The sequence below is a fragment of the Xenopus laevis genome, chromosome 6S, assembly GCF_017654675.1.
Source record: "Xenopus laevis strain J_2021 chromosome 6S, Xenopus_laevis_v10.1, whole genome shotgun sequence".
Classification (NCBI taxonomy): domain Eukaryota; kingdom Metazoa; phylum Chordata; class Amphibia; order Anura; family Pipidae; genus Xenopus; species Xenopus laevis.
In genome coordinates, this window is record NC_054382.1 from 116,964,038 (window position 1) to 116,985,234 (window position 21,197).

Sequence of the window (21,197 nt, forward strand, 5' to 3'; positions counted from 1 at the left end):
TAAATCCTTCGACTTCGATATTCGAAGTTGAAGGATTTTAATTCGGCAGTCGAATATCAAGGGTTAATTAACCCTCACTATTCGACCCTAGGTAAATTTGCCCCTCAGTGTAAAAAATAAGAATGTACCAGTGCATTATACTCATTTACGTTTAGAAGAATTGTGCTTAAAAAAAGTAGTGTTTCAGGCTGGTTTATTGAATATTTCTGCAAAAACCAAAATAATCCCTCCCTTCTCTTCCATGAATCCCCAGGCTGTGCTCTCACTGCACTGTAGGACAGGAACCAATCCGCAGCTAGCAGGACCTGATAGGGAACTGAAGCCTGTCTGTGCTTGTGTGACTGCAGGGCTGTGATTGGCTGTCCCCTCCCCTCATTAGAAACACAGACAGGGACCAGAGAACATCTATAGGGAGCTCCAATAAAGGGGCGATTTTTAATGTTAATATACATTTTTAGCACAATGTAAAAGAAACACCATATATTACTTATAATTGCCTACAAAATTAGGGTTTTTTACTTTATCCTATATATCTCCTTTAAATTATTATTATTTAAGCATTAGGCATGTTCAGCACAAGCATTATCCATTGCACTCGGGATGAGGGGGAGCAGACTGCCCCTTTAAATGGATTCTGTCATGATTTTTATGATCGTTTTTATTTATAAATTACACTGCAAATAATTCACTCGACAATATAAAATTTCATTCCTGAACCAGCAAGTGTATTTTGTTAGTTGTAATATTGGTGTGTAGGTGCATCTCAGGTCATTTTGCCTGGTCATGTGCTTTCAGAAAGAGCCAGCACTTTAGGATGAAATTGCTTTCTGGCAGGCTGTTGTTTCTCCTACTCAATGTAACTGAATGTGTCGCAGTGGGACCTGGATTTTACTATAGAGTGTTTTTCTTAGATCTACCAGGCAGCTGTTATCTTGTGTTAGGGAGCTGTTATCTGGTTACCTTTCCATTGTTCTGTTGTTCGGCTGCTGGGGGGGCAAGGGAGGGGGTGATATCACTCCCAACTTGCAGTACAGCAGTAAAGAGTGACTGACGTTCAGAGCACAAGTCACATGACTGGGGGCACCTGGGAAATTGACAATATGTCTAGCTCCATGTCAGATTTCAAAATTAAATATAAAAAAAAAAATCTGTTTGCTCTTTTAAAAAATGGATTTCAGTGCAGAATTCTGCTGGAGCAGCACTATTAACTGATGTATTTTGAAAAAAAAATTTTCTTCCCCATGACAGTATCCCTTTAAGCACTAGGAAATTGTATGATCAGACAAGAGTAGGCCTTGTCCGGTCAGAATACCTGCAATCATGAGGCTGCCCTTTTTCAAGTATTTTACCCCAGATCAGCCTGTAACTTTCTAAAGTGTGTCGGTCATATTATCGGAACGACTGTTACTAAAAAATTTCTCTCGATCGTAGATTAAAGCGATTGGCCAAACAGAACTAAATGCCAGTAACCCAGACGAGGTATTGCAACTTGCTGCACAACGGAGGAAAAAGAAGTTCCTGCAATCAATGGCAAAACTTTACTTTTAAAAGAAGTGACACAGAACATGTAAATATTTTTGTATCCCCTTCAAAAGACAAATTAAAAAAAAAAAAATACAAAAAAACAGCGTTTTTATTTGTATAATACATATTTACACATATGTACACAATTCCACTAAAAAATTGCAGTTCTTTACTATGTACAAAACTCATTTACAGAAATATATACAGAGTTTCTAAAAAGTCTTCAAATGAAGACAGTTACAGAATGCGGATGCTGTTTTGGTCGGTGCTATGGTTTGTATTGCAACATTTGGGGCAGATCTATCAAGGTCCGAATATTAAAAATTTTGAAATTCCAATTCAAAAAGACCAATGAAGTGTAATTTTTTTGGCTGAGTGGGTCTGTTTTCGAATCATACAAATCAAAGTAATAGCGCATTTGGTTCAAAGTTTTTCCAAAAAAAAAAAAAAGGTTTTTAAGAGTCCACCAATTGACTCCAAATGGGTTCTAGGAGGTCCCTCATAGGCTAAAACAGCAAATTTGGCAGGTTTTGGATGGCAAATGGTCGAATTTAAGGAGATAGTACGTGAGCAATATTCACTTCGACCTTTGATAAATCGGCCCCTTAGATTTCACGGTAAATTAGTTTCCCAATATAATGGTCTAACAGGAACTGGAATAAAATGGCACCCAAAGCGATGGATTTCACAGTGAAAAGGCAATTTCATTGGCTGCCCAGTTTCATTTCAATGTCCAGCAAGCGAACCTTAAACGTCTGCCATCCCATGTCTGTCATTTCATACTATTCACAGCTATAAATAATTTAGAGAAATATTAGGTCTAAAGGAGAAGCGAGATCAGTGCAGGCAGTTGCTGAGGAAGGGGGCGGGTTCACCTTTAAGGTAACTTTTAGTATGTTAAATAATAAAGACCAATTGAAAAGTTACTTAGAATTGGTCATTAAATAATTTCTATAGCTTTAATTATTTGCCTTCCTCTTTCAAACACGGGTCACTGACCCCATCTAAAAAAAAAAAAAAATCAAATGCTTTGTAAGGCTACAAATTTAGTTATTGCTACTTTTTATTACTCTTTGTTTTTATTCAGACCACCTCCTATTCCAGTCTCTTCTTCAAATCAATGCATGGTTGCTAGGGTAATTCGGACCCTAGCAACCAGATGGCTAAAACTGCAAACTGGAGAGCTGCTGAATAAAAAGCTAAATAAACCAATTGCAAATTTTCTCAGAATATCACTCTACTATTTTGGACCCTTCACGGATAGGGTTGCCACCTTTTCCTAAATTTTTGACCGGCTGGTGGGGGCGGGAACAAAAAGGAGTGGGTTGTGATGTAAAAAGGGCAGGGCCATGATGTAAAAGGGGGTGGGGTCACATGATTTCATGAATGAGAACAAAAGTTAAGTTTCCAGGGGATTGGGGACAGGCCAAGGAGTCTTTTTAAGGGTATTACAAATTTACCGGCAGCTACATTGCTGCTAAATTTGTAATACTGGCCCCAGCCTTGGCAGGTGTTTAATATTGGCCGGGTGGCAACCCTGTTCGCGAAAGATTTGGCTGAATACCGAACTGCATCCAGTTTGCATATGCAAATTAGGCTCGGCCGAATCTTAAAAAAAAAAAAGCAGAAGCCTGGAGTCGGTGCATCCCTACACGAAGGTGAACCGCCCCTTTAAAGGGAAGAGATCTTCTAATACCTAAATAAGTTACTAGCCCCAAGGTTTTAAGCAGCTTCCAAATAAATAGCAACAGTTCATTTACATTTAAAACACTATTCCACTTCAGTAAATACAACAACAAGGTATTTCCTCATCATTTCCTAGTGATAATTAATAGGAAGCAATGGCAAGTTGTTAGTTACCCAACCAGTCCCAATAGTTAATAACAGGCCTAATTAACAGCACAAGCCCAGCCAATAGCAGAGCCTGGCACAAGAAGTCAGTGAGATGGAAGCACAATGTATACAAAATACATTACTATCATTTTTCTACAAAATGTCCACAATCCTAAAGTTTCAAAATAAATTTCTTTATATAAAAATATGTTTTGTATTCATCAGGGATGCACCGCATCCATTATTTTGGATTCGGCCAAAACCTTTGCAAAAGATTCGGCCGAATACTGAACCCTAATATGCAAAATAGGGGTGGGAAGGGTACGTCCTTGTTTTGTGCCAAAAAGTCACGCGATTTCACTCCCTTCCCCTAATTTGCATATGAAAATTAGGATTCGGTTTGGCCAGGCATAAGGATTCGGCTGAATCCTGCTGAAAAAGACAGACTCCTGGATTTGGTGCATCCCTACTAGTAACATTATTTAATTGATTTGCACAGCTCCTCTTTAAGAGGCTCTAGCACCAAAACCAAATGTGCTTTTTAAAGAAACCGGAAAAAACGGCAGTGTCCAATAAGATTCCTCTGGTTGGTGAGGACAAGACATGAGCTCAGCTGAATGCCGGGCCTTGTCAAATCCGCAGTAATATTGCTTTGAATACTTCGTTCCTATAGAATGAGGCGCTGCACATTAAACCACCAAAGAACTGCAGTTTTATGGGGTTTAAAAAATAAATTCTGTAATAGTAACCTTAGTAAAGGTTGCAATAATTGCAATAAATAAGTTTGCAACCTTGAAGCTACAAAATTAAGTTCCAATGCAGAGCAAGTCATTTATGAAACAGGGAGTTAAAATATTCCTAGGATCCAGGTAAAAAGCTTCCAGTATTAACAGCTGCACCTTGAAATGCTCGTTTAGAAAGTCTTTTCCGTACTCTTGGGAGGGGTGAGGATGCCACCGATGGACACAGGAGACTCGCCCAAATCACCATCTGGAATCTTCACATCATACTGCACAAAGGAAAAAATAAAATCTTATTGACAACCAAATTTACTCTATTTACGTCTATTGGTTTCGACTCATTCATATTCCAGCCATTCAAACCAGTGCTTGATGCTAGTGGAATCTGGATTGGAGCAGCCACAATCGCTAAATAACTTGAAAGTTGCTGCACAAATGCTCAGTTTTTATTTACTTGATTCTCAGATGAGCAAGACAACTGTAAACTTGGCTCAAAACATCTACCAGATTTATCAAGGGTCAAATTGAAAATTCGAATGAGGTTTATGGCCAACCCAATTTGGGATTTGGCCAAATTCTGCCCAGCCAACCCAAATCCTAATCTGCATATGTAAATGAGTGGTGGGGAGGGAAATTCCGTTACTTTCTGTAGCAAAACAGGAAAGTAAAAAGTTTTCCCCTCCCCAACCCTAATTTACATATGCTAATTCAGATTCTGTCCAAAATAGTGGATTCAGTGCATCCCTAGCCAAAACGGTCAAATTCGACTAGGGGGTTATTCAAATTAATTAAGTTTTTCAAAAAATTCTAAATTCGATTTTCGAGATTTATCATACACTGGCCCTTTAACAACTCAAATTAGACTATTCGCCACCTAGAACCTGCCAATTGTCATTTTAAGTCAATGGGAAATGTCCAGGGATCAATTGGTAGAAGTTTGCAGCCTTCCTGATAGTCAAGGTTTTTTTCAGAGAAAAAACACGAATAGTGTTTTATTAAATTCAAATCGAATTTGATTCGAGTTATCGGGTTGATTTAATTCAGAGTTAAATTTTTATAATGAATTTCGATTGGTCGAACTTGAGTTCATGGGAGTTTAAAAAAAAATATATTTTTTTTTTGAAGTTCGACCCCTGATAAATGTGCCTCCCAAGTACAATTTCAAGGTTGTTTTTTGGTCCACAAATATGGCTGCTGCAAGCTATACCATCTGTCTGAGGTGTTCTGCACTTCTAATTACGTCCGCGCTTTAGACAGATTGTAGGTTCTGTCTTAAAGGAAAACTATACCCTCAAACAATGTAGGTCTCTATAAAAAGATATTGCATAAAACAGCTCATATGTAAAACCCTGCTTCATGTAAATAAACCATTTTCATAATAATATACTTTTCTACTAGTATGTGCCATTGGGTAATCATACATAGAAAATTGCCATTTAAAAAAAATAAGGCATCCCGAGATTCAAGGTGCAACCAAACATGTTAGGTCACATGAGCCAACTAACTGTTACAGTTAGAGCTGCAGTATTTCTGGTCAGGTAATCTCTGGGCAACACACAGACCAAAACTAAATGGTTCAAGGCAAGAGATGTAAAAGGGCAATAGTTACTTAAATATATATTCCAGTTTGGTAAAATTCTTTAATATGCCACTCAATATGATATAAACTGTTGCTTAAATATTCATTTTGGGGAGTATATTTTTCCTTAAAGCAGAAAAAAAAAAATGTCATTGAGGAAAATGCAATTAAAATTATATTCTTGATTTGAGTGTAAAAATTTACTATTCAATGTTTTTTTTTCCCTGCACCCCAACGTGTATAGACTGTAGCACACTCCATCTTTGGACTGTAAATTAATTGAACTTATTTGCCCCTTATTTTACCTACTAGTTTCTTTGTAACCAATAACTGTAAAGCCACTTACCAGCATATCAAGGAAGTTTGTGTGGGTCTGGATATTGTGCATATCTTCTGGGGCTACCTTCTTAAATACTTTCAGCTTTAATGGGAGGCTTCTCTTCACAACTCTCACAAAAGGAGCCATCCAATGAACGCATTCACTGATGTTGTCCATTTCGAGACCTTCAGGTGGAGGTGATTGAAAAAAAAAAAATTAAGTGTCAATTCTTTGCAAAAATTAGTTAGAAAATACATAGTCCTGTAACATTGTATATTTGAATAAATCTTTTATATGTAGAATTCTATTCCATCCAGTGCACGTGGCTCCTTTCCTAGCAGACAAATTCGATCACATTCAAATAACAGATTCCAGTACAAACAAAATAACTGCCTTTTGAACAAATTCAGTATGATGAAGCTTATTACATTTTAAATAGTTCCCCTTTAAATACAACTGTAGGCAATTACCTGTAGCTTTGGTAACTACTTCTATGGAAGTACAGTGGTATAAAGCAGCAGCCGCCAAGATCCTGTACTGGAAGTTTAGCGAGGTATGGTGTAGAATACACAAGTCTAGAAGCTGAGGCAGAGAAACAATCATATTAGTGAGCAATGTGCCATGGCAATGACTGGCTAATCAGCATAAAATGGTATGAAATCACAAAAACAAGGAGTTTTAAACAAGGCGGCAACATATCCACACTCCTTACCTGAGCAACATGAATAAACTGCTCCTGAGAATATTGAGGTAACAGCAATTTTGGGTGATCTTTGAGAGACGACACTTGAAGGTACAGGTTCAGCCATGAAATGGCAGTTACAGGACACAGTTCCCACTTCAAAGCCTGAAGAAAAGTAAAAAGCAATGGTTTCTGCAACAAATCACAAATATCCTGTTTCCATTTTGGAAAGTGTGCAGAGTAGGCGTCTTACCTTTAGTATGATGAGCTCCATTTGAAGAATATCATCTTCACTGCAGGCACCATCAGTGATGTAGGCAAACTCATGAAGTTTTGGTGGATAGATTTCCTGTAATGACAAAAAAACAACGCCATTTAAAGGGATTTGGTCATGATTTTTATTTCAAATAACACTGTTTACACTGTTCACTCTACAATATAAAATGTCATTCCTGAACCAGCAAGTGTATTTTTTAGTTGTAATATTGGTGTGTAGGCACCATCTCAGGTCATTTTGCCTGGTTATGTACGTTAAGAAAGAGCCAGCACTTTAGGATGGAACTGCTTTCTGGCAGGCTGTTTCTCCTACTCAATGTAACTGAATGTTTCCCAGTGGGACCTGGATTTTACTATGGAGTGCTGTTCTTATATCTACCAGGCAGCTGTTATCTGGTTAGGGAGCTGCTATCTGGTTACCTTCCCATTGTTCGGTTAGGCTGCTGAGGGGGGAAAGGGAGGGGAGTGATATCACTCCACCTTGCACTAAAGAGAGTGACTGAAGTTTATCAGAGCACAAGTCACATGCCTGGGGGCACCAGGTAAACACAAATATGTCTAGCCCCATGTCAGATTTCAAAATTAAATATATATAAAAAAGAAAAAAAATCTGCCGTTTTGAGAAATGGATTTCAGCGCAGAATGCTTCTGGAGCAGCACTATTAACTGATGCATTTTGAAAACAACATCCCCCCCCCCCCCATGATGGTATCCCTTTAACATCAGTAGGCTCTGGAAATACTAAGCCAGAAGTCCTCAGACATATTTGATGCTTACCTCCAGTTTAGAAGCAATAAAGAGTGCTGTAACTCCTATAAGCTGAAGCATACTTTTGTCCACACGTGTCTGGGTCAGCATAAATCTATCAAAGAAATCCTGGGCCAGGTAAAAGGTTTCTCTGTGTAGTGTGTAAACCTCTGATACCTAAGCAGGAGGGGGTGAAAAGTCAGCAAGTCATTAAGAAGAAGGCAAATAATGGGAGAGTTAGAAGGTGGCAAGTAATTCAAAAATTATTTAAAAAAATAAATAAAAATAATGAAGACCAGTTGGAAAGTTTCTTAGAATTAAGTCATTCTAGAACATACTTAAAATAACTTAAAAGGTAAACCACCCCTTTAACAAATCAGGCTACACCTAAAGAAGGTATCCATTGGTAAGACTACTCCTGAATATCATAACCAGATCTGGCCACCAACCCACAACCATATTCTGCTTGGCTTGATCACAAAATCAGTCCCAGTCAGTCTGATCAAGCAGCAAATGTCACCATCATATACATAGGCCAGAATAGATTAATAGATATAAACACAATGCGCTGACACTTATCAATAATTCTGTAAAAAAGTGATAAGAACTCTACATACCTCTAGGAGCCAATCCAGCAGAACAGACCTCATGTCCGGATTCAGCATGGGATGGTTTTGTAGTAGACGACTAGAGTGCACATATCTTGACTCTTTGCTTATCATCTTCATCCACACATCCTTTGAATTACCCCAGCTATAAAATAGTTTTAGAGTTATATACAGTACACACGTTACAAGATGGACAGAGTATTTACCCGGATTATAAGTGCAAACTTTCTGGTGCTATTTAAATAAAGGTCATCTAGTCCCTCCTCTATTAGCACGTAATATTTACATCAATGTGCATAAAGGTCTATTAATTTATAGAATCTTTAGTATAAGGCAAGAAGCGAGCGGATAATCACAAGAAACAGCTCACCTTAGTTCTGGCAAAGGGGATCGGCTGATGAACAGATTCTTGAACCTGTATCTTGAGAATTGCGATAGGTCGGTGGAGACTGGCATTTCTTTGTGTGGCGTTTCTATGAGAATGCAAGGGGTCACTGTTCCTGTAGTGATCTCTGACCAGCAGCCCTGTTGAAAGAAATTTGGAATATTAAAGGGGTGGTTCACCTTGAATGTTATAGAATGGGCAATTCTAAGCAACTTTGCAGTTGGTCTTCATTATTTAGATTATAGTTTATGAATTATTTTGCCTTTTTCTTCCGACTCTCAAATAAAAAGGGTCACTGACCCCCATCTACAAACAAATGCTCTGTAAGGCTACACATTTAGGGGCAGTTTTACCTAGGGTCGAATATCGAGGGTTAATTAACCCTCGATATTCGACCGTCAAAGTAAAATCCTTCGATTTCGAAGTCAAAGGATTTACCGATATTCCTGCAATCAAAAGACCGAAGGATTTTAATCCATCGATCGAAGGATTATCCTTCGATCAGAAAATTGTTAGGAAGCCTATAGGGACCTTGGCCTCGGTAGGTTTTAGGTGGGGAACTAGGGGGTCGAAGAATTTTTTAAAGAGACAGTACTTCGACTATCGAATGGTTGAACAATTTTTAGTTGGAATCGTTCGATTCGAAGGTCGAAGTAGCCATATTCGACCATTTGAAATTCAAACTATTTTTCCTATATTCCTTCACTCGAGCTAAGTAAATGGGCCCCTTATTGTTATTGCTACTTTGTATTACTTATCTTTCTATTCAGAACTCTCCTATTCATATTCCAATCTCTTATTCAGATTAATGCATGGTTGCTAGGGTAATCTTGACCCTAACAATCAGATACACCTACAGTAGAACCCCCATTTTACGTTTTTCAGGGGGATCAGAAAAAAAATGGTGTAAAATGTAAAATCAGTGAAATGTATTATGCATAATATATAGGTGGCTTCCCAAAACAACAATGTAAAATGAGGGAAAACTTAAAATCATGGGATATAAAATTGAGGTGTCACTGTTGATTATAAAGTCTAAATACTCCTAGTGAGGCTCTTGGCATTCAAAACAGAGTATCTCTGGCTTTATTCAAGTGTGTTCACAAAGAGATGTCCAATAAATGCAATAAGAGTTTACAAGGCAGTGAGAGCTTTCACTGGATTGTTGTGGTCGTCATTTTCTTACTCCATGTGCAGTTCTCACAAGAAGTCCTCTAAGAGTCTATTTCATGCATTTTGCTAAACACTAGCCAAAATGGCTGCCATGTGATAATATGGCAGGTAATATATAAAGCTGCAATTACTTTTGTTTAGTCAGTTTGACAGTATTTGAATGGTTCCTTGAATTTCATATTACTCTGTGCTATTACTTCACTTATTCTAATCAGTCTTCTGACCAGAGTAAATACTTTAAACCCCCAACATGCACATTACCTGGATCTCAAAGTTGTGCCGTTTCGCATCCTGGTGGCATTCAAATGTTGTGCTGGTTTCCTAAAAAATACAAGAATATATAGATTTTATTCTATACCACAATCTGCTATCACATGCCACTATGGCTGATGGCTGCCAAAAGACATTTAAAAAATAAAACCCACTTACCTCAGATTTGCGCTTCTTTGTTGCAACTTCAAGTTGGTAGTCATTCCCAGTGTCAGAGCTTCCATGCCTTGCTTGCAGACGGCCACTAGAAACAAAACATTTTATTGGTTTTGAGTTCCCCTCACAAAACACAACTAAATGGATTTGCATGCTCTAGAAATCCAGCTTTTGCTGAGCTACAATCCCAACACTGTTTTTCAAGCAATTGCAGCTTGGGAAAAGGGGTTTGGCCGTCACAGAGTGCAACGGTGTCTTTATTAAGGCTCCAATCTGCATTTTTGCTGCATTTGGGTATAGCGATACAATATACGTATCCAGATGGCAACAAACAGTAAATCAATACCAACCAAATGGGAGAGCAGTGGGGACACGATGATTAAATATATCTTCCAATCACTTCTGATTAACATGGGAAATATAAAGTAGCCATGGGGGTTTTCCACACCATAACTTACTATTGCTGCAGTGTGTTCAGTTTGGGCCAATTCTAATACACCTCATTTACAATATGACACTAAGGGACAGATTTATCAAGGGTTGAATTGTACTAAGCATTAACTTAGATCAGGGGTGCCCAGGACGTCAATTGCGGTCTACCAGTAGATCCCTTTCATGTTCCTGGTAGACTGTGACCTGGGTCCCGGAAGTAAGCGAGAGAGGGGGGGGGGGAAGGACACGGGACGGGAGAGCACAGAGGGGGAGGGAAGGACACGGGACGGGAGAGCACAAAGGGGGGGGAAGGACACGGGACGGGAGAGCACAAAGGGGGGGGGAAGGACACGGGACGGGAGAGCACAAAGGGGGGGAAGGACACGGGACAGGAGAGCACAAAGGGGGGGGAGGAAGGACACGGGACGGGAGAGCACAGAGGGGGGGGAAGGACACGGGACGGGAGAGCACAGAGGGGGGGAAGGACACGGGACGGGAGAGCACAGAGGGGGGGGTGGAAGGACACGGGACGGGAGAGCACAGAGGGGGGGTGGAAGGACACGGGACGGGAGAGCACAGAGGGGGGGTGGAAGGACACGGGACGGGAGAGCACAGAGGGGGGTGGAAGGACACGGGACGGGAGAGCACAGAGGGGGGTGGAAGGACACGGGATGGGAGAGCACAGAGGGGGGTGGAAGGACACAGGACAGGAGAGCACAGAGGGAAAGGACATGGCAAGGAGGGAGAGCTGGCTGCACAAAGAGGAAGGACACGTGAGGGAGTGCGGGCTGAGAGGAGCAAGCACAGAGGGGGAGGGAGTGTAATGTACAGGTCATCCAATTGCCATCTTATTAATAAAGTGAATGAACCCCCTAAGTAGGGTTGCCACCTTTTCTGGAAAAAAATACCGGCCTTCCTATATATTTATGTTTTTTCCCCTATTAACAACATAAGGATCAGCCTTCGTTTTTACCGGCCAGGTGGCAACCCTAGCCCTCAGCCATGGAAGAATGCTGGGAGCAACCCTACAACTTCTGCAGGTTGGCCTCTTCCATTTACACGTTTACTACATTTACCTTCTTCTTGACATTCTCCCAAATTGAGGAAACTTTCCACCTGAAAAAAAAAATTTAAGTTTAAAGGTAAGTGATAAATAAATCTGATTATAAAGAATATTCATTTATTTTAGTCATGGTTTCCTGAGCAAGGATAAAAGGCTTGATTCTAAAGTGAATGGATGTGATGAAAAGAATAAGATGGAGGTGGCTTTGGGGTGTGGAGGTGAAGGGCAGCTGAGAGAACTAGTGGCACAATGACGCCTCCTCCACTCACTGAACATGATCAGATCAATAAAACGAATGGATAACGTGGAATAAATGTGGAGACATCTGTTAGACAAGGGCCACAGAGCCGGCGGGGCGGGATGTCTATAGGGACAGCTCATCAGCAGACTCCCGCCAACCGCCGGCCGGTACCACACTTTAGTGGGGGGGGACAAAGACCAGGTCTGGAGGGACACATCAGCAGAGGGGCCCCTGTACCTTCAGTGAATGCAGCTAAGGAGCGCCAAGCCCGGGAGACTCAAGGGCAGCAGAGTTTTTTGGGGAGGCGACAGTTCCGCGCCAATTTATTGAGCGCCCAAATCTCCCCCAGTCTCCCCCTCCGAACCGGGGTCAGATGGGACATCGGAGGGGCAGCGAGGCACATAAATAGCCCTCAGTGTGTTCTCTCCTCACCCCCAGAAAGCAGAAGATTTAACAAGAAAAAAAGCCCGGGCAGCAGCTGTGTTGTGACTGGAGGGGGAAGGGACAACATGAAGGGAATCTCCCTCCAAAATAAACCGAATCGGGGGTACAAACTATACCTCAGGGGCCACACGAATCCCGTGATCCCCCCCTTATAAAGAGGAGGTGCGCCGGGGCGGGAATTCGACGTGAACCCCCTGATTGTCAGTAATACACTGTCCCTACGGGGGCATCTGTCACCGCAACGATTGCGTCGAAACAGAACATGGAGCAAGGACCAATCCATGACACGATTATAGGGGTGCGCGCACACTATCCCCCCACTTGGATCCGACCGCAAAATAAAAAAAGTTTAAAAAATAAAATCAATGAAAGAAATCATTGGCTCACATTGCAGTTCTAGAAGGCAGTGTCTTGCTGAGCTGCACCAGTGCTCATAATATTAATAGAGCTCCATATAGAAGTTTTGGCGGGTCAGCAGTATTGAAAAAAAAAAAAAGCACCCAGTAAGGCTACGTACTTACCAGCAACAGCAGCAGTCAGTGCCCAGACCGGGTTTCAGCTGATCAGCTGGCGCCAAGCCGCTTTATACTTTTCAGGACAGGTCTGCGCATGCGCGCCTGGCTACCAATACCGGCAGTCCCATTGCTGAAGAGGGGGGTTACAAGTGTCACGACCTCACCTTCCTTTCTTTCCAAAGGGGGTAAGAAGAAAGGGAGGGGAAAGACTTATGAGGAGGGGATGTGAGAATCACCTTTACATGCATTTTCTATAGGGAGATTTTATTTATTTATTTTTTTAAAAAAAAAAAAAGATCCAGCAGCCACTGGAATAAAGGCACAGAGCTAGTCATGTGACCTCTGTAGACTTTACTCAAACAATAATGTGGTAAACGCATTCTTTTCATTGCCAATTACCTCAGACTTTTAGTTATCCTCAAACGCTACCCATTACAGGCAAACGTCAATGCAAATATAACACCAGCGAGGCGTCACAATTCCTGAGAGAAACAAGACGCAAAAGTCATTTTAATCGATACAAACTAGATTTCTGAGGGGTTCTTTTTTTTTTTGGAATGGCACATTTAAAAAAAGAAGCAGCCATTAAGTCTACTGTGTGCGCACTTTGTAAAAATTAAGATTAGATTAAGGCCATGGTACCAACATGGCCTCTGCCAAGTCTGGACTGGGAGTCAAATACGCCCTGGAATTCCAAGTAATCAGAGGCCCATACAGTCCTCCACCAGCCCAAGGGTCAGGGCACACAGGCAGATTCAGGGAGATTAGTCGCCCGGCGACAAATCTCTTCTTCAGGGCGACTAATCTCCCCGAACTGCCTTCCCGCCGGCTAAGGCTGACGAGGAAACTTTGGGCGACTTCAGAAAACGAATCGCACCTAGTGTCATCCCGCCGTCGATTTACATTTTAGCCAGCGGGAAGCCATTTCAGGGAGATTAGTCACCCCAAGAAGAGGAGATTTGTCGCCGGGCGACTAATCTCCCTGAATCTGCCTGTGTAAATAGTGACTGTCTATGGGACCTTACAGCAGCCCCTCTGGCATTTGTCAGAAACCACAGATTGTCAGTCCGGGCCTGGCATCTGCCACACTGGGGTTTTTAGTTTGTGCTCCAGCCATAATCTATTTTAGGCATTTATTGTTTAGAGGGGACGTATCTCTGAAGTTATAACTGAAATTCTGCCGAAACGTCAGGGCCGAAACAAACATTGCACCGACTGAGATTCAAAATAGGTCCTGGCATTTCAGGAACACTGAACCCCAAAACTAGTGATAGTCTGTGGCATCTTACAGCAGTCTCTCTGACAGAATCTACAGACTGCCAGTCCAGCACGTCTCCCCATATTGACCACTCAGCGCTCGTTTGAGACGTGAAACCCTTGTCACTTTAGTTTTAACTTCAGAGATATTTGTCATTGTTAAGCAGTAAACGGCAGCAATAAAACACAAGGTATACCATGTCAATTTACTGGATTATTTATTGCTAGCCGCCAACTAAAGATCTGTTTCCAAAACCAGTTTCCAACACATGTTCTGCCCCCTTTCCTCATGGTGTAAGAGGCATGTTATTTGCACTGCACACTTCCTGCTGTGTGCTCGCACTCTTCCCCCTCCTGACTAGGAAGTAAGGAGTGCATGAGGGGGAAAACTGCCCCAACCTGGTGAAAAACAGCACCTGTTCTCAATGAAAAGCCCATTTGTCTGAGGAAAGGGCAGAGTAGGCCCTGGTAACAGCTGAACAAGCCCATATACAGGGAGGAAAGGCACCAGCATTCCCTTCTGTCTGATCTTTTAGCCAGCTGCTGCTGTACTACCACTCCCAGAATCCTCTAACAGCAATTGGTAGTTCAGCAATATATCCCACCTAGCCAGTTAGACCCAATAAGTGAGCCTATGAACTTGTTCTGTATGCAAGGGCATAACTATAGAGGAAGCAGACCCTGCGGCTGCAGGGGGGCCCAGGAGGTATAGGGGCCCTATTTCATATACAATTTCATTAAAACAGGTCAATCTCTAGACATTTGTGGGGCCTATAAAATTATTTGCTGTGGGCACAGTAATATTTAGTTACACCAGTCTGTACGCCTACAGTTGATTTACAGACATCACATATTTTGTGTGCCGGTAACGCAATTTTCCTTGTATTCATGCTACACTGCAATAAAAATAACACATTTCCAGGGCCCTGTACGACAACACAATTATTGCAGAAGGAAGCTGAAAACTACTACTGTCGTTAATTGCCTTAACCAATGGCACAGCTGTAGCTCTCCCATCATTACGATCATAGAGATTCACCTCTGTTTTTACTAAAATATATGGTTATACCCCCCTCCCCCATACTAGCCCTCATAAGCTTTGCTAAAGATATGGGGACCCCAACAACTGCATTCATCAGGGGCCCCAATGTAAGGCTAAAAATTCAGCCTGTTGCAGAACTACAACTTAGCCATGGGCTGCAGTAACTGCAGTTTAACAACAGATGTAGGGTCACATTGTGGCCGTGCCGGCTGTATAAACAAAAATAGAACATCCTTTATAATTTCATCAATATTTTCTCCTTAAAGGGGGGCAATGTGATCCTGGAGGGACGCTTTCTCCTCCCTGCTGCCGTCACTCGCACTCAGAGAAACTGCTTGGCGCCCAGCAGAACAGCAGCCGTAAAAGACAGCCGCTCACTGAAAGCTGAACCCGCTCTTTTTGTATCGCTCATGTGCGCGATTTGAATTTCCCGCGGAATTAGGAAAGGTGGTTTGGGTCCGGGGCGGGGCCGATGGAAAGACGCGTCCAATCGCGTCCCAAGACGTCAGCGCAGCGTGGCCAGCTGAAGAATGTAAACACAGCGCTCTGGAAGCACGTGGGTGGAAGCGCGCTGTCAGCTGGGACAGGATAAGGTGTCTCGCTGGCTGACTGCTGCTGGCTCAATAGGAAGAAACTTTACTGCAGGGCGCTGCGTCTCTCCAAGCTGACGTGGGAGATGTGGTTTAGTCACGTCTAAAAATTATTTATTTTTAAAAATCTGAGGAGTTCCTTGCCTTCATCCTGACTGTGGCTTCTGGTAAAGGCCAGAGGAGTTGTTTGGGCCTGTGTGTCCGATACCTTCCAACATTTTGGAAATAGAGGAACAAAAAGATTTGCTGCACATTTTTTTCACCACCAATTTTGTCACCACACCTCTAATTACCATGTCCAATTTACAAAATTTGGCAGGTTATGAAAGTTTAAACAAATTTCTGTGGTATTTATGCGTTATTACAATTTTGCCAATGAAGGTGATTTGCCGTTTAAGCTGTGAGTCACAGTTTCCCCAAGAGCCCTGCTTATCTTAAATTGTTACAAAAGTATCTATTCTAGGCTCTCTGCCAAAATCAAATGAAGTCAGACACTTTGTATCTTTTACTAGCTGTTCAGTGCAGGAGATCAAAGAGAAAGTCGGGACATTTCAATAACAATCCGGGACTGCAGGCTGAGCTGTCAAAATCGGAACTGTCCCGCGAAAAACAGGGCAGTTGGGAGGTATATAATTTGTAGCTGGTGGATCTTCACAAAAATCTTTATATCTTGAATCGGATGTTCACTGTTGGCTCTGTTTGCCCTGCATGCAGTCTATTGTATCAGTGACAGCCAGGCAGGGTATATATTGGGCTGTGCCCCTGTGCAGCAATAAATGGCACCATGCTGGCAATGACCCGTATGTATAATCGCATGAATCCACAGGCATGGGTGCAGGGGCGATCAGCGGGCTGCTGCCGCCCGAGGCAGCAACCCCGATGCTGCCTCCCTTTCCCACTCCGCGCTTAAAAGTTTAGCGTCGGAGCGGGTCAAAGGGGGCTGCATCGCTAGCGCATCAAGCGCGTACTTCGGTTTCTGCACTAGCAGAGCTGAATTTCCTGTTTATAAAATTGGAAATTCGGCTCTTAAAGTTACAGGAGGCGGCTTTTTGCCCATTCACTGCCGCCTGAGGCAAGTTGCTCACCTTGCCTCATGGCAGGAACGACCCTGCATGGGTGCACCAAAGCTCTCTACAGGAGGTGGGTTCTGCACACTTTACCTGTGTGTTCTTCCAACAAGTGCACCCGACCGTACCCAGGAGTGCAAATTAAAATAGATATTAAAAGAAAATAGAAATAAAAACGGGAAAAAAAGCCAAATGGGCCCGTTTACACTGGTCTCTTGGGTATAGCTTGGGGAAGCTTGTGCACTAATCTGCTAATGCTGGTTATGGGGGGGGGAGCTTTCAAAATCTCCAGCTACCAGTCCTAAGTGCCCCAGAGGCAAAAACAAATGGGCGGAATGCCACCCCTAATTTTTTGCTGCCCTAGAGTCTGGGCTTTGTGGCCTTCCCACAAATCCAGGCTTGGAGACAGGCCCAGACTGGCAAACTGTGGGTTCTGGCAATTGGCAGAGGGGCTGCTGTAAGATGCCATAGACAGTCACTATGGATTGGGCAGGCGGGGGTCTGTCTGGGCTTCTGTGTACAGGGTCTATTTTGAATCCAGACCTGATTGGAAGGCACAAAATCACATATTTTTCAGGGTTACCACCTTTTCTGTAAAATAATCCTTCCTATGCTTTTTTTGTTTTTTTTTTCATATTAATAATTTTTGCTTCAAGCACTATTATTTTTACTGGCCAGGCCCATAAAACACATACCGGTCTTGCGAAGTAGGCAGCATAGACAAAGGTGTCCCTGGGTGCCTATATAGAATTTTATATTTCTGAAAACATTTCTAAACCCTCTGTCCACCACAAGATACTTGCTGTGAAATTCGGTGGCGGAGTCAGGGGGGGGGAGGGTTGGTTCTCTCTGATCAGCACCAATGGGACATGGGTAGGAGTGCCTAGGGCAGCACTGGACTAGGGTTGCCAAATTTTCTAGAAAGAAATACCAGCTTTCCTCTGTTTTTACCCATATTGCTGGGCAGAAATGCAGCACTGCATCAATAGTCCAATAAGCGGCTGACAGGGCCAATTTAGCAGCTTTCTACCAGCCCATGTATAGACAACTCAAATGTTACCCCCTCACTATAATAAGAAAATAAAAAGGTATTTCACACAATCAGGTACTGGGTGCGGGAGGTTAAGCAGTGTTTGGGTATAGTCAGGCCTGGAGAAGTAATTTGGGATACTCATAGGATTTTGCCACATATTTTTTCATGGGATACACACATTTTGTTTTGTCCCCTGGCTGGTGCAGTATTAGTATATCCTTATTATCAATATCTGTTCTGTTATTGGTTTTTTTGCCTGCAGCTCCTATATAGCAGGATCTCACCTTAACCCTCAGCTATTCAGGAAAGGGAATTCTGGGGGCTGTAGCCTGTCCTTCATGTAAAAGCTGAATTAATTATTAATACATAAAATTAAATATGTTTTCCTGCTGATACCTTTAAAGACTGATATGACATTCAAGTATTCAAGTGCTTTTTAGTGTTGCCACTAACGACTCACAACTCCAACCTGTAGGCCGTCCTAAACCGTGTATAAAAATGATCCCATTTACATTAGTGAAGATATACACATTTATAACATTGGCCTAATACAGGGCTGCATTCATTTCAACAACTCCCTGTGGTCACATCACAAATAAGGCACCTGTGTGAAATGCATATAAATGCAATCATTTGTATGTATGTATATGTGTATATGTCAGTCGTGGGTACCGTACATGCTTCAGATGGCTTCTGCTTGTAATCTGCTCCCCACTTTTTATTCAGGCTTCACAAGACTAATTGCACTGAACCCTAATGTGGGTTAAATCCCATGGGGGTCCTAGTTTTATGCAGTAAAAACAATTTGAAAAAGAAAAGGCTAGACTAGCAAACTGTGCATTCAAATGCCCCTATTCCCATACACATGCACTTAGCTGTTAAACCTTGTTTTGCTTTTATTGGATTCAGATTTGAAATGTAAATGTCCTTTCACTTGTCTTGGTAATGAACAAATGTTATTCCTGTAGGTAAGTGAACACACCTAGTTTTGCAGCTACTGTTCAGGTAACACAGATATAGATAATTATGGCTGTACATAATCTCTTGCGTACAGGGTTGCCGCCTTTTCTGGTAAAAAATACAGGCCTTCCTATATATTTATGTTTTTTGCAATGAATAACATTGGGATCAACCATCATTTTAACCTGCCAGGCCGGTAAAATACCAGCCAGGTGGCAACCCATCTTGCGTAAATAATTTGGGAAATAATACAGTCCCTACTATATCACACACAGTTGTGATATTTGACTCCCTATCCCCTAGTCTTGCATCTCCAGCTAGACTCCTGCCCATGTCCATTTTTTGGAACCCGACCCGTACCCGCATTCTTACCCGCTTAGAGCCGCTACCCGACCCGCAAGTACCTTATCTGCAACCCGGACCCGCAACCCGCTGACCGTCAAGAATCAGGAAGTGCGGTCATTGTAGACCAGAAGTGACATCATCGGAAGTAAGCGTGATCAGAAAATAGGAGTAAAAATCACGATTGAGAAGACCCGCGGCCGACCCGCAGAGCTGCCAACCCGAGCTTCCACCCTCAACCTGTAGGGTAACGCAGGTTTTTGCGGGTAACCCGTGGGTACCCAACCCGCTGCAGGACTCATCTCCAGCTGCCCCCAATGGAGTGTCTCTTAAGTTGCGCCCCACATTATATAAAGGGCACCCACAGCCACCTGCAAATGAGATGCCCGAGAAGCACTGATGTGGAGGTGGAGGCCTCTCTGTTTTCTCATGAAATGCTTGGAAGCCCCAGTGGTTCATGAAATTCATGGGTCCACAGTGTGTCAGGAAATGTTTGGGGGGGGGGGTCACGTTTTTTTTTATAAAATTCTTAGGACCTCCAATGTGTCAAGAAATGCTTGGGGGCCACTGTGTACTATAGAAAGCTTGGAGGGCGCACAGTGTTTTATAAATGCTTGCTGGCCGGACAGTGTCATGAAATTCGGTACAGCAACAACCACAGTCACATCAGATGAAAGATTGGTATAAAAAATTTGATTGCATATTTCTGGCTCTGTGTTCTATTAGTAATTTATTCTGTGCAAGTGCATATATTTAAAAAAAAAAGATTTCAGATTTAAGAATATAAAATGGCCAGGCCACCATACCACTTCAAGGCAAACCCCCATACTGTATTTTGCAGAGTATGGAACACTGAGATAAGTCAGTATCTATACACCTATGTGGCTATACTTAAGTGGCACATGCTCAGCTTCTTTGCCCCATGCCTTAAAGGTGAAACTCAGAAAAGTAAAATCCAAGTTTTACTTATTTTAATGAAAAAAAAATCTCGAATATACTTTAAAAAACGTGTACCATTTTTAAAAGAAACCTGACTGTATGCAGTGAAATCCCCCCTTCGTTTTATTTGCTCTGACTGCTGCGGATAAGAAACTTCAGATGGTCCCTAACTGCTCTGCAGGGAAACAATCATACTTTCAAATAGCAGGGGGGGGCCCCCACCTTACTTCCCAGAACTCATGCAGCTTTGTTTTTTCGTGTAGAGCAGCCGGCGACCATGTAGAGATTTGTATCCACAGACCCAGTGCAGTCTGCATATTCTGATTATTAATCAGTCTTACTATATAGGCTTCTGGCAGATATTATTTGACTTGTGCTGATTTAAGACAATCCCAACTGAAGCCCAGACCACACTGAGCATATGCGCAGTCTTAGTCTTGCAAAGATGTTTAATAAAGCTACAAGATGGTGACCCCTGTAGCCAACTTTGAAAGCATAAATCATTTGTTTGATTAGGCTTGTGGTGCAGCAAGTTCATGTTTATGTTTAGTATACAAAATACAGAATTTCTAGCATTATTCTATTTTAGACTTTAGTTCCCCTTTAAGGTTTATTTTAAGATGCTGCCAAGCAAGTCACTATCCCCTGATCATCAAGATGTTTTTCATGGGCCCAGTCTTTTTCCTGTGTCACCTGTGCCTACCTGCTTCCAATTTTGACTCTGTGCTGCCTGCACTGACCCAGACCAGCCTGACCATGAGTCTAATGCATTGGTATTGTAACTCAGGGCCAGACTGGCAATCTGTGGATTCTGGCAAATGCCAGAGGGGCTGCTGGAAGTTGCCATATACAGTTACTATATATTGGGCTATATCTGGCCTCTCTCCTTTTAGAATTGTTTATTTCAGTGTTGTAAACTTACATGGTAATGGGGCAGCTTTGCATTGCATAAAACTGGTAAATTTCTGTACATTTTGTGT

General features: G+C 42.2%; 2 protein-coding genes across 3 annotated transcripts in view; one reads left to right on the top strand and one right to left on the bottom strand.

The window, feature by feature from the left end:
- The window catches only part of ints8.S (integrator complex subunit 8 S homeolog), a 36,298-nt gene extending 34,673 nt beyond the window's left edge, over positions 1 to 1,625 (top strand). Inside the window, exon 27 of one of the 2 annotated variants that reach the window (XM_041567239.1) lies at positions 1,432 to 1,625. In XM_041567239.1, the coding sequence (XP_041423173.1) occupies positions 1,432 to 1,548 (117 nt within the window). In that variant the 3' untranslated portion in view covers positions 1,549 to 1,625. 2 annotated transcript variants of the gene reach the window in all.
- ccne2.S (cyclin E2 S homeolog) lies at positions 1,616 to 12,986 on the bottom strand. The gene is given in 12 exon segments (NM_001095076.1): positions 1,616 to 4,366; positions 6,023 to 6,180; positions 6,466 to 6,577; positions 6,708 to 6,842; positions 6,931 to 7,026; positions 7,731 to 7,877; positions 8,318 to 8,453; positions 8,679 to 8,833; positions 10,128 to 10,187; positions 10,296 to 10,380; positions 11,801 to 11,840; positions 12,860 to 12,986. Coding segments are annotated over 11 exon segments (1,194 nt in total). The 5' UTR covers positions 11,815 to 11,840; positions 12,860 to 12,986; the 3' UTR covers positions 1,616 to 4,270.
- Between the last annotated feature and the right edge of the window lie 8,211 nt (positions 12,987 to 21,197).